The sequence below is a fragment of the Schistocerca gregaria genome, chromosome 3 (genome assembly GCF_023897955.1).
Source record: "Schistocerca gregaria isolate iqSchGreg1 chromosome 3, iqSchGreg1.2, whole genome shotgun sequence".
NCBI classification, from domain to species: Eukaryota; Metazoa; Arthropoda; class Insecta; order Orthoptera; family Acrididae; genus Schistocerca; species Schistocerca gregaria.
The window spans coordinates 308,264,563-308,279,266 of NC_064922.1; the positions used below are offsets into that span (position 1 = coordinate 308,264,563).

Here is a 14,704-nt window from a genome sequence, read left to right on the forward strand (position 1 = left end):
GTGGTGTAGCAATTTCAAAGTCCAGAAGTGTATTAGTGGACATTAATGTGGGGTGTGTGCACCCATCAGCTTTATGATGGCTTAGGCTCTGGTGGGGATGAGGTGTCATTGGAGGAATGGTAGTCCACTCTTCCTCCGGAGACAAAGTAGTGACGCTGTTCGCTGGAGCGAAGTCGACTTTCTAACTCATCTCAAAGATGATCTAAAGCGTTCAGGTCGGGTCTCTGGATAGGCCAGCTCATTTCACGAATCTTATTGCCCAAACCATTGCCTCTCAGACGCTGCTTTATGACAGGGTAGATTGTCATGCTGATACCAACAGTCCTCGTCTCCAGACTGTTCTCTACCGTGTGCAGTACCCAATGCTGTGTTATGGGTATATGTCCTTCCACATGGAGCGTTTTCCTAATCGCAATAAGGAAAAAACTCAACCGAGGTCCATGGGACTTAACATCTGAGGTCATCAGTGCCCTAGAACTTGGAACTACTTAAACCTAAGTAACCAATGGACATCACACATCTATGCCCGAGGGAGGACTTGAACCTGCGACCGTAGCGGTCACGCGGTTCCTGACTGAAGCGCCTAGAACCACTCGGCCACACCGGCCGGCCCCCACCGAGGAAAAAATTCCTATACCATAACACTACCTTCTCTGTATTTCACTCTTGGCACTACACATGATGGCAGGTAATGTTCTCCAGGCACACGCGAAACCAAAACCAAACCATCGGACTGCCAAGTGTATAGCGTGATTAATTATCCTAAATTAGTCGTTTCCAGTGATCCACCGTCCAGTAGAGTCGCTCTTCATACCACCTCAAGCACAGCTTAGCAATGGCTACAGAAAGGTGTGGCCTGTGAGCAGCAGTTGGACCATTGCACTCTATACACCATCATAGTGCCATTTAGACTCCTGGTAACACCTTGGAACTTACGAGTGATTCCTTCTGCTGCTCTCATGCGATTTTCTGTAGCTACCGTCTGCAATGCCCGACGGTCCCTCTCTGTCAGTATATGAGGTCTGCGTAGTCTAGGATTAGCTCTGGTTCTTCTTCCACTTTTCCTCTTCACAATCACATCACATCACCAGCAGTCGGCTTGGGCACCTTTGGAAGGGGTGAAACGTCCCTGGTGGTTTTGTTGCAGAGGTAACATACAATGACTACTCCCTATCCGAAATCACTAAGCTCTCCTGTCTGAATCTTACTGCTGTTACTGCTACTCTACTGACTCCTTCTATGCATGCGGGTCTTCTGCCTCTCGTGATATTTCGTGATTAGTTTCGTATTACGTAGCGGTGTCCAGATTTCTTTTAGTCAGATAGCGTATTAATGGCCTGGCAAACAATATTAATAGTAATCTGAGACTTTTCACAGGTTATGCAGTTGTCTATAATGAAGAACTATCTGAAAGAAGCTCACAAAAATTCAGTCATATCTTGTTTGCTTTACATGTACATAAATCCAAAGTAATTCAGTTCACAGAACGAGAAAAACGTAGTATCCTATGGGAACAATATTAACGATTCATAATTAGAATCAGTCAACTCACACAAAAAATATGGTGGAACCTTTTTGTCGGAATATCAAATTGAACAATCATGTGCATCTTATGGCTCTGATGCTTGAATTTCTCGCAGGTGAAAGTACCAAATCGAGGGCCCAAACATGTCTTTGCAGTTGACATGTTGAAGGTGATTCTGTGATCAAATTACAAACTTTCAAAGATAACGGAGAATGCTAATTGTATGAACTTCGCATCCGGAAACGACGGAGTCGAAATTTATAATCGGAAATGGTACTCATACTTCTGACAGTGGAATGCTCAGTATACACCCGCACTGTTGCTTCTACAATTGCAGGGTAGGCTAGTTTCAGAGGTGGTAGTACGGACCAAGCGAAACAAAAAGTAAATTATACAGGGCTCTAAAACACACACTCAAGATTGTGTGGTCTGGGGTATACGTCTTAAGATCTATGACCGCCTGTTCATCTTCACTACTGTGAAACACATCTCTTCTAGTGAACAAGTGCCCATAGCCCTTAAGGTATGCATTTTAGAGCTCACAGTTACTACACTTTCTTTCTTGTTTTGCTCCATAATACCAGTTCTGAAACTTGTCTACCCTACAATATTAACAGCAACGGTACCGGTGCATGTATCCTACAATCAGAGATATGAAAACGATTTTCGCTGATAGCTTTCGACTCTGTCGTTTCCGAGCCAGGATCCTTCATCTCACTGATACACTTACCCTTCTCCATCGTTCATGAAAATTTGTAAGATCATGACGGAATTACCCCGTAGACAAATGAGTGGAATGCATTGGACAGATGAATTGCAGCTTATAAGCTGCCATCAAGGATTCTTCCCTTGTCCCCAGACAGTTCTGTCTAAGAAAAGAAATTTCTTTATTCATATGACCAAATGAGAGCTATTTATAAACAATATAACTATATGGGGCTTTAATCATAGATACACACCCAGAATCTTTAGTCATTTGAGTGCAGAAGCTCTTGCGTCTGTAAAGTCCCTGGAGATTTCACATCAGACTGTTTCTGAGGTATTTTGTGGCTGAGGCTTGGGCAGAAAAGACAGACAGCTGATGAGAACTTTGAGTCACACCTCCAGAGAGAAATAATCGGATTGGTTACTTAAACAATTGTCTTTGTTGTGTCATTTTCAGCAGCTGCAATTGCGTAAAGTTGCTATATTTCAAAGTTTGGCTGTTCACCTCTTCTCTCTTTTGGGATATATCGGTGTTCCATACAACAAACCTATCACCTGGATCATTTACCATTAGATAACGAAAACTCATTTTTCTTCTCCCTCTTCTTCTTTTCTCTCTTTTGCCTCGTTGTGTTCTTCAGCTTTATAATTTTGATGGTGATAGCTTCCGTGAACTACTTATATTGTCTTAAAAATCTGGAATCTCATGTAGGTTACAATTGAAGGTCTTCAAGAAAAACTAACATTTCACACTGGGAGCACGTTTCCTGAGCACACATAAGAGATGAGCTGAACTGCACTGTGGCAACAGGTTTATACCAAAACATTCCACAAAACGTGAACGTAGACTGTTATATAATTTCAGAAGGCGAAAGTCGAACAGTTGTTGTCAGCCAGGGGCTAATACATCCAGACCATATCGGACGATGTAGAACGCACGCCATTATACTCGCACGTCAGTCAGTATCACTATTCACCCATAAAAAATTTACCTCTTGTGTGTTTCTTTACCCAGCATTACAATAAATTGCAAGAATTAACTCTGCCTTCGGAAAGGCTGATATACTAATGCAAATAGTTTTATACTCAGTTTAGATGAACACAGCAGGCTGTACAAATAGTTTCTTTCAATTGTACTTCATATTTGAACACGAGATTGAAAACTAGCTGATTAGTACAATATAGTCTTTTTGCAATAAATGTCACAGCATAGACAACTACTCTACTTTGCTCCGCAGTTCAAAACAGTTGGACAAAATCGTTTAATCTTAAGTCATGAGACGACTGTATGTGGTATAAGAGAAGTGCACGGCCTCTAGTTATCACATTAAATACACCGTATGGTCAAATTATTCATACTCAAGCGTCGATTAAATAAAATGACATTATTACACAGTCTTGATGTGTACCTTCAGACTGTATACGGAATCTCGGCTACATTTCCAGAGTTACCAAAAACTGTAAGAGAAATCAAAAGAGATATGAGGCTCGGATCCAAAGCAAAGAAACAACACATTCGGTTGTTCGGGCAAATCGTCTCTTGGTCATATGCGTGGAAATCCAAAGTAACTCAGCAAACAAATCGACGGGGAAAGACAGTGAATGTCTATTATACAACAGATCAAAAACAAACACCATCTGCTTCCGATCTTGAGTATTATTCTACTTTATACCACTTGTATTCTGATAGCTTTTTCATATCTGAATTCTATTGTTATTTGATTTTGTAAAACAATTTTGATCGTTCCCTAGTACTCCAAATTTCTACAAAGCATATGTAATTAATTACCGAGACACGTGAAGTTCTTATCTATTTCGGTTTCTGTCGTGTTTGTGCCACTCTGTTTCCTTCCGGCTTGCAGCGACCACTACCTTCCGTTTCCGGACACATGCGTTGCGCCAAAAATTTGTGTCAGGTGACACGTGCTGCTCGGGAAGCGATACGTGTTATGCCACCAGGATGGCCACATCTCTCATCGTGTTTCGCAACCAGCAGCCAGTCGCACGGGGATCTGACGCAACTGCTACACCGCATCCGAAAACTGGGTTATTATCTTCCTGCGTACAAGAATCGGCAGAGCCACACCGTCAGAAACTTGACACTTTACGGACCACTGGAAGCAGCCCATCACAGTGTGGAGCATTAGTCTTTCGAAAATTACGAAATATCTAGAAGTGTTAAGATCAAATTTATGAAGTGGTAGAGGGCACTGTGAGTGCTACCACAGAGAGCAGTTTGAGATAAAGAACAAATCTTTATAAATCGATCTTTACTTTTTATCTCATAAAAACAACGTACACTTTGGTTTACCAACTTAATCTGAGGGGGTTGACATTTTTAATGCGTGCTTTGCAACAGAACATAAAATATTGCTACACCATCTCAAATATTCCTGTTGTCTGCTGCGCAGTATCACAGGCAAGCAGTTCTTCTTTCACTGACTCGTCCAGGGAGACCCGTAAAGGCAACGCATGTAGCGGAAACTTACAACTGACGCCAAGGTAAACTTTTAGTTTCGATGCACAATTAAAAATACACCCTCAAGTTGCTACCTTCGTTCATGTATACCATATTGCGAGTACCTCGTCCATGTCAGACGAGCAATGTATACCGGCCGCCGTAGCATCCCTTGCGATGTCGTGCGGGTGTAGTACGGAGGGTCACGTGGTCAGAACACCTCTCTCCCCGCCGTTTTGCGAACTTAGAGCCGCTACTGCTCGGTCTAGTAGCTCCTCATGTGCCATCACGAGTTCGAGTGCACCCCGTACCAGTCTTCCCACCAAGGAAACTTTTCTTGGCAGTACCGGATATCGGACCCGGGTCCTCAGCATGGCAGTCATCTGCACTGGCTGCTCAGCCACCTAGGCGAACTGTATAACATGTAGTCTTGTGAAATACACTACTGGCCATTAAAATTGAAACACCAAGAAGAAATGCAGACGATAAACGGGTATTCATTGGAAAAATATATTACACTACAACTGACATGTGATTACATTTTCAAACAATTTGGGTGCATAGACCCTGAGAAACCAGTACGCAGAACAACCACCCCTGGCCATAATAACGGCCTTGATACGCCTGGGCATTGACTCAAACAGAGCTTGGATGGCGGGTACAGGTACAGCTGCCCATGCAGCTTCAACACGATGCCACAGTTCATCAAGAGTAGTGACTGGCGTATTGTGACGAGCCAGTTACCGGGCCACCATTGGCCAGACGTTTTCAATTGGTGAGAGATCTGGAGAATGTGCTGGCCAGGGCAGGAGTCCCACATTTTCTGTATCCAGAAAGGCCCGTACAGGACCTGCAACATGCGGTCGTGCATTATCCTGCTCAAATGTAGGTTTTCGCAGGGATCGAATGAAGGGTAGAGCCACGGCTAGTAACACATCTGAAATGTAACATCCACTGTTCAGAGTGACGTCAATGCGAACAGGGCGCGACCGGAACGTGTAACCAATGGCACCCCATACCGTCACGGTGGGTGATACGCCAGTATGGCGATGACGAGTAGACGCTTCCAATGTGCGTTCACCGCGATGTTGACAAACACGGATGCGACCATCATGATGCAGTAAACAGAACCTGGATTGATCCGAAAACATGACGTTTTGCCATTCGTGCACCCAGGTTCGTCGTTGAGTACGCCACAGCAGCCGCTCCTGTCTGTGATGCATCGTCAAGGGTAACCGCAGCCATGGTCTCCGAGCTGATAATCCATGCTGCTGCAAACGTCGTCGAACTGTTCGTGCAGATGGTTGTTGTCTTGCAAACGTCCCCAACTGTTGACTCAGGGATCGAGACGTGGCTGCACGATCCGTCACAGCCATGTAGATAAGATGCCTGTCATCTCGACAGCTAGTGATACGAGGCTGTTGGGATCCAGCACTGGTGTCCATAACACTCATTGGATCTCGACCAAGGCGAGCAGCAATGTCGCAATACGATAAACCGCAATCGCGATAGGCTACAATCTGACCTTTATCAAAGTCGGAAACGTGATGGTACGAATTTCTACTCCTTGCACGAGGCATCACAACTGCGTTTCACCAGGCAACGCCGGTGAACTTCTGTTTGTGTATGAGAAATCGGTTGGAAACTTTCCTCATGTCAGCACGTTGTAGGTGTCGCCACCGACGCCGACCTTGTGTGAATGCTCTGAAAAGCTAATCATTTGCATATCACTGCATCTTCTTCCTGTCGATTAAATTTCGAGTCTGCAGCACGTCTCCTTCGTCGTGTAGAAATTTTAATGGCTAGTAGTGTACAATGAAACTTTTTGAAACACCCTCTGGATGTTCTACGATTACCGCCATTCGCGACCCAATATGGAGTATAGTTCCTGGAGAAGAATGCCAAATGAAGTAGGAGGGGTTGAAAACTTCAGTTGTGTTTATTTTTTATTTTTTTACTAGTACTGCCAGAAGTGACTGAGGTATAAGATGGGGAAAATTGGGACTCGGAGTTTGATAAAGTTTCTGCATTTCAAAAGTAACAGGTCCTAGGAAACCTGTGATGACTTGTCGGTTGTTTACGGATATGATTGCCCATGAGACTATTGTGAGGTGGGAAAGGAATTTTCAAGCTGGGCACATGCCCCTAACAGACGAGCTGAGTGTAAAAGTCAGCTAGAAAGGACATGCTTTCTGTTTTCTGGAACTATCACAGATTCATTCTCAGAGGTTGTGTTCCCCGGGGTCAAATCGTAACAGGCTGATAACAGAGCAATCTTCTGGACAAGTTACAGGAAGCTCCGAATAAGAATTGCCGCAGTATGCTCTCTGGAGGTGTTCGTCTTCTGGCTGTCAGCGCTCCGTCTAAATCATCTCAAGTTGCAGTTAACAAAACGAGAGACTGTCACTTTTGAATCTTGTATTACACGCCGTATTCTCCAGATCTCGTACCAAATGCCGTTTTTCGTTCCCAGAAATGAAGAGTCTGTTGGGTGACCCCCAATGTGAAAACACAGATGACGTCATGAATGAAGTGAAATAGTATTTTAAGACAAAATCTGCATACTTTTACAATCAAGGCATTCTGAAGGTCAAGATACATTGGGAAAGAACGACAAATCAACGCAGAAAACCACATTTTTTAAGGGTGACAATTAGAGCTTTACGAAATCCACACGTAAACCCTTTATCTGTGGCACATAACATAATTTTACTCCACAGGTTTGTTTCAAATCCCGTATCTTATTCTATGTCGAAACATCATTCCTGTACTTTTACTTTGATAGGTGCCGGAAAATTCATAACAAATGATAATCAACAGCTTTCTTTTAGAAGAATAAGAAACGAGTTGTGTAAAATGTTATGAATCTTTTTGTCTGCATTGAAGGCTTCGACAGGTTGTTCATAGCGAGGTAAATGTGTCTAAGAGCAGCAATAATACGAGCAAACTGGCGCACTTTGCCGTGCGATTTCCCATCGCTGCCACGGTAAGTACCTCGTGCGACAGCCGTACCATTGTTTGATTGTAGCTGATTACGGCTGCAAATAATGATGCAACACTGGTAAAGCACAGCCGTAAGTACTCGGACAAGAATAGCTCCATCCGGCTAATCGTAATGTGGCAAGTAAAGTGAGCTGCTTGCCTGAGTGGCCCATTCCTGCCAGTCACTGAGATCTATGACGCACGAAGATCTCTGACAGACTGGTGGTTCGCGAGAAGCGAGAAAAAATGTCAGGGGTGTGATGACGTCAAACGCTTTTGCTGAACGGTCGTCTCGGTTTTCCATTTAACAAGAGCTTTTAAGGAATATGTAAACTTAAAGAAAAACGTTGAAAGGGAGGAGGTACGTGTTTAGCGTCCCATGAACGATGAGACCATTAGAGGCGGAGCACAAGCTCAGATTGAGGATGTGTAGCGAAGGGAATTGGCCCTTTCCAGAGGAAGTATACTGGTATTTCCCTTACGCAGTTTGGAGGAAAAGCACAGAAAACGTCAATCTCAATGTCCGTACTGGGATTTGAAAAATCGTTCTAAAAAAAGTCGAACTCAAGGTGCTAACCACTGTGCCACATTGCTCGGCGAATAGATTACCTTAATCGTATGTGCTGTAAGGTAACGAAAGCAGCAACTCTTTTCTTGATATATTCCAAGCGATTGAACCTGTCTGGTGGACCTCGACTGTTTTCGCGGCCTAGGTTCGAGAACTCTGCTGTTGTTCAGTCGGTAAGAGCGGGTGCTCGTGAAAGGTTCTAGCCTGTATAGCTAAGCCATGCTCCGCAGTGTACACTGAGATGATAAAATACATGGGATAGCGGTATGCACATATACAGGTGGCGGTAGTACAGTTCCCCACAGACGTTTAATGAACAAAGTAAGAGCATATGGACTATCAGACCAATTGTGTGATTGGATTGAAGAGTTCCTAGATAACAGAACGCAGCATGTCATTCTCAATGGAGAAAAGTCTTCCGAAGTAAGAGTGATTTTAGGTGTGCCGCAGGGGAGAGTCGTAGGACCATTGCTATTCACAATATACATAAATGACCTTGTGGATGACATCGGAAGTTCACTGAGGCTTTTTGCGGATGATGTTGTGGCATATCGAGAGGTTGTAACAATGGAAAACTGTACTGAAATGCAGGAGGATCTGCAGCGAATTGACGCATGGTGCAGGGAATGGCAATTGAATCTCAATGTAGACAAGTGTAATGTGCTGAGAGTACATTGAAAGATAGATCCCTTATCATTTAGCTACAAAATAGCAGGTCAGCAACTGGAAGCAGTTAATTCCATAAATTATCTGGGAGTACGCATTAGGAGTGATTTAAAATGGAATGACCATATAACGTTTATCGTTGGTAAAGCAGATGCCAGACTGAGATCCATTGGAAGAATCCTAAGGAAGTGCAATCCGAAAACAAAGGAAGTAGGTTACAGTACGCTTGTTCGCCCACTGCTTGAATACTGCTCAGCAGTGTGGGATCCGTACCAGATAGGGTTGATAGAAGAGATAGATAGAGAAGATCCAACGGAGAGCAGCGCGCTTCGGTACAGAATCATTTAGTAATCGCGAAAGCGTTACGGAGACGATAGATAAACTCCAGTGGAAGACTCTGCAGAAGAGACGCTCAGTAGCTCGGGTACGAGCTTTTGTTGAAGTTTCGAGAACATACCTTAACCGAAGAGGCAAGCAGTATATTGCTCCCTCCTACGTATATCTCACGAAGAGACCATGAGGATAAAATCAGAGAGATTAGAGCCCACACAGAAGCTTACCGACAATCCTTCTTTCCACGAACAATACGAGACTGGAATAGAAGGGAGAACCGATAGAGGTACACAAGGTACCCTCCGCCACACACCGTCAGTTGGCTTGCGGAGTATGGATGTAGATGTAGATGTAGACGATACACAAAGTATAAAAGGTCATTGTATTGGCGGAACTGTCATTTGTAATAGGATGACCCATGTGAAAAGGTTTCCGACGTGATTATGGACACACGACGGGAATTTAAACACTTTGAACGGGGAGTGGTAGTTGGAGCTAGATGCACGGGGCATTCCATTTCGGAAATTGTTAGGGAATTCAATATTCCGAGATCCAAAGCATCAGGACTGTGCCGATAATACCAAATTTTAGGTATTACCCCTCAAGAAGGAACAATCAGTGGTCAACGACCTTCATTTAACTACGGTGAGCTGCTGTGTTTGCGTAGAATTGTCAGTACTAACAGACAAGCAACATTGCGTGGAATAACGGCAGAACTCACCGTGGGATGTACGGCAAACGGCGAAATGTGGTCTTGATGGGCTATGGCAGCAGATGACCGACACGGGTGCCTCTGTTTATGCAGCGCCTGTCCTTGTTTCGTGACCATATCGCTTGGACACTAGACGATCGGAAAACCGTGGGCTGGTCTGAAGAGTTCCGACTTCAGTTGGTGAGAGCTGATGCTACGGTTCGAGTGTGGCGTAGACCCCACGAGGCCATATACCCAAGCTGTCAACTAGGCACTGGGCAATGTGGTGGTAATTCCACAATGGCGTGGGCTGTGATTAAATGCAATGGACTGGGTCCTCTGATCCAGTGCAAATGGTTACGTTAGGTTACTTCGATATCATCTGCAGCCATTCGTGGACTACATGTTCCCAAGCAACAATGGAATTCTTATGGATACTGGACAATTCGAGCGAATGACTTGAAAACCACATCGTGCAACATGAAACCCATCGAACATTTGTGGGACATAATCGAGAGGTCAGTTCGTGTACAAAATCCTGCATCGGCAACACTTTCTCAATTATGAAGGGCTACAGAGGCAGCATGGCTCAATATCTCTGCAGGGGACTTCCAACGACTTGTTGAGCCCATGCGACATCGAGTTACTGCACTACGACGCGCAAAAGGAGGTCCTACGCTATATTTGGAGGTATTCAATGATTTTTATTACCTCAATGTATGCTACATGGAAACAGGTGTTGAACGTTCTGGGTGTGAGACTCAGTTACACTCTTCGAAGAATGAGTGCGGGTTCGTTATGTCGAATTTCGTGCATAACAGACGACGTCGGTACACAAACTGTTAGTGACAACTGAAATGTGTCCGAGCAACTTATAGTCCAGGAGAAAACTGCGGAATATAGGCCCAGAAGAGGGAAAATAGAAAAAGTTGAGAAAATAACTAGTATGGTAATTTACTATGGCTGAAGCGGTACATAAGAGATGCATATTAAGGCTTCTGGGACAGTATCAATACATGGAGTAGAGTTTATACAGGATTTGTGTATAAGTTCGTAGCGATTTTCCATGAACAACAGATACACATAACAGAGACCTTACACATCAGTAATATATTCTCCACTATTTGCAACGGTCTGCCAACGCTGTAACTTTTCGATTCCGCGACTGTAAAAAACACGTGGTTTCGAGGCGAAGGATTCGTCGAGCCATGTTCGGAGCCCCTTTTCATCCGGAAAGGAAGCTCCTTGAAGGTTGTTCGATATAGAGCAGGAAAGGTGGTAATCTGACGGCGAATTATCAGGTGAATAAAGTGGTTACGAAATGATTTCGCAACCCAACTCCTGTACAGTATTTTTTGTCAGTCTACCAAAATGCGGGAGGATGTTATTGTGGAGTAGCACCATTTCATACAATCTTCCTGGTCGTTGTTCTTGGATTGCATCTACAAGACGTCTTAGTTGTTGACCATAAATATCAGCAGTGATGGTTACACCTCGGAGAAGCAAGGAGCAACAGCAGGAAAGGAAGCAAACGAAAAAATTCCGTCCACAATGTATGAGAGGACCACACATGATTGAGACCTCAGGGCTTTCCAGAATATGGCTGTAACACACTGCTTGCGATTAGATTCGAAGCTGCAACTTCAAGAGGAAGTTGGCAATGAAATATTACACACAGCAAAGTGTCGCATATACCAAATGTCTAAATTCATTTAAAACTTAAAGTTTTCTGTATAGACAGTTCAGATGAAACCAACGTGCATTAAATATTGCAGATCGCTTTACCTGAATGACACCGCCTCCTTTGCTGCCTTCGGCAAATGCGAGGAAATCATTCGGCAAGCCTATCGCCTTCCCTGCAAACGAGAAAATAGAATCTGTAAAAAGGACAGACGTTTGTCGTCTATATGTGTAACAGTGTTGGGTCGGGTCCACTTCAAAGTGGTTTATCACTGTAAAACAAATGAAGCTTAGACGCTTGTCATGATTGAATGTAGTGCCTCACGCAATATATGCTGTGATTATTCTAGACACCTAAAGATTTTTACATACAAAATTTCATTAGTTGTAGGAGAAAAATTCACAGTGGCACTGAAATACATTTGCCTATACAGGGTGTCCCAGACATAATGATAAATATTCATCTAAATGGAAGGAATGATCATTCGAAACTAAAAGTCTGGTAAACACGGTCTCTCAAATGCATACGTTAAGAGGTATGAGCACGTGCTCAGTAGAAGAGATGTGTTTCACAGTAACAAAGGTTAAGAAGTGCTCATAGATCTTAAGTTATACACTTTAGAGCCCATGTTTACTGGGGATTTTTTTCCTGATTAGATCCCTACTTCGACCTCTCTGTTAATGGAAAGCAAAGGGCTTACAAAAGAATGGATTTGTTCCCCAGTATCGAAGATGAGAAAGGGCTCGTAAAATGCCTACATTTAATAGACTTATCGCTTACAATTATTGTTGTGTCATATCCTTGAATATTGACCATTCCTCCTGGCACACCTTGTATTTTAAGAAGCAACTTATTCTTCTTTTTAAAACTTTTTAACTGAAATAATGAGACTTAGAAGTCATCTTTAGCTGTATGGCACTTTTTCTCCTTTGTGTAGTTGTCTTGATAAAACATTGATATAACATACTGCGTATTTTCAAGGAAGCAATCGACTGAAGTTTTCTGAAAAATTTTAACTGAATGGATGAAACTGTGAAGTTATCTGTAATTTTGGCCATGTAATTTACTTCTTGTAGTGTACGGGACGCAACTCGTAGACACGGAGATTTGAATTTTCCTTTTATATGTGATGCGAAATTTAAACTGCTCTGTAGTAATCACTGACAGAGTTTGTGGACGAACAGAGACATAAAATTGGTATACATCGGCTAAATTTCTGTAAATAAAGTTTTGTTCTTGTGATTGCACGCTTATGGTGTGATTACGTAACACGTATGATTTTCATGTGCGTTTACGAAGGGCAGCAATGTGTTTTCTACTACTACATCTACATCTACATCTACATCTACATTCATACTCCGCAAGCCACCCGACGGTGTGTGACGGAGGGCACTTTACGTGCCACTGTCATTACCTCCCTTTTCTGTTCCAGTCGCGTATGGTTCGTGGAAAGAACGACTGTCTGAAAGCCTCCGTGCGCGCTCGAATCTCTCTAATTTTACATTCGTGATCTCCAAGGGAGGTATAAGTAGGGGGAAGCAGTATATTCGATACCTCATCCAGAAACGCACCCTCTCGAAACCTGGCGAGCAAGCTACACCGCGATGCAGAGCGCCTCTCTTGCAGAGTCTGCCACTTGAGTTTGCTAAACATCTCCGTAACGCTATCACGGTTACCAAAGAACCCTGTGACGAAACGCGCCGCTCTTCTTTGGATCTTCTCTATCTCCTCCGTCAACTCGATCTGGTACGGATCCCACACTGATGAGCAATACTCAAGTATAGGTCGAACGAGTGCTTTGTAAGCCACCTCCTTTGTTGATGGACTACATTTTCTAAGGACTCTCCAATGAATCTCAACCTGGTACCCGCCTTACCAACAATTAATTTTAAGTGATCATTCCATTTCAAACCGTTCCGCAGGCATACTGAGGAAGAATGCAGTAATGGATATAAAATCAAATATTCTCCATTATTTACTTTTCCCAAAGAACAACCCCGTCCGTAACACGCTACGAATACGTCCGTAATTTACGGGAATGTACCGATGTACATTCTCGTGCTTAAAGTGGTGTTTGTGAGACATACACATGAACTTAACTGAGTTTCTCTGAATAGTACAATGTTTCCAAAGCATTACAATGAAATTTGCAACGTTTTAACTGTAATATGGGTCTCAGTGACCACAAATCGCCTGAGTGGTAACACTCTGCAGTATTACCTGGAAATTAATGTGTTTAGACATTTTGTTTTCAAGATACACTTTATGTCATCCCTTTAACTGTGTACTTCAGGCAACTCTCTAAGTTTTTATCTTTGTTTCATTAGATGAGTGCTTGGACTTCAACCTAAATACGTTCGTTTCGGTAAGTTATACTATACAAACATTAGATTATGGCTTTGCAGCTCAAACTGTGAGGTAATGAAAAACAGAAGCAAGTCATATTGTAATGCATCCAGTGGAAGCCTGTGAAGGAATGCGAAATGGTACAGATAAAGCAGTCTGGCTTGTACACCAACGACACTCTCACGTTTTGGTTTCAATGAACTTACAGAAAAGTTAGCACACGATTTTATTGGCACGCTACGCTAAGGAGCTGCCTTTGCACCGCTACCAGTCTTCTAAAAGCCAAGAACCGCTATCATCTTACAAATATTGCTTGCTAGTCGAAACGGAGAACTTACAAGTCATAGTACCCTAACATGTACAAAGGGAACCAGTTCCACACATACCACGTTAGAGGTCTGCATAACGATATCACCTCTGGTTGATTTATGACACTCTGCTTATAAGATTCGCACATTCCTTAAATCATTGAAATTATTTCTCTTTCATTAAAAACTTTGTGTGATCATGGGTAGCCCGTTCATAGATTTTTCCTTTCTATCGCTCTTGATCACATCTTACATCATGTATCTCTTTTGCCCTTCTGAAATATGGTTCTCTTATAGGCGATTATTTATTCTGTTCCTGCAACCTTTTCTTTGAACTTTCCATCCACCTTGATCCCTATGTCTGTGCAGTCCTTCCTGAGTTCATAATCTCCTTCCCTCTGCTCTTTCTCTGCTTGCTATCTCTCATGTTCTTCTGGCCAT

General features: G+C 43.1%; 1 protein-coding gene across 3 annotated transcripts in view; it reads right to left on the reverse strand.

The window, feature by feature from the left end:
• Positions 1–14,704, reverse strand: part of LOC126355886 (tyrosine decarboxylase-like) — a 519,636-nt gene that overhangs the window by 262,563 nt on the left and 242,369 nt on the right. For all 3 annotated transcript variants that reach the window (XM_050006388.1, XM_050006390.1, XM_050006389.1), the window contains one exon: positions 11,714–11,784. In XM_050006388.1, the coding sequence (XP_049862345.1) occupies positions 11,714–11,784 (71 nt within the window). The remainder of the gene's footprint in view (positions 1–11,713; positions 11,785–14,704) is intronic.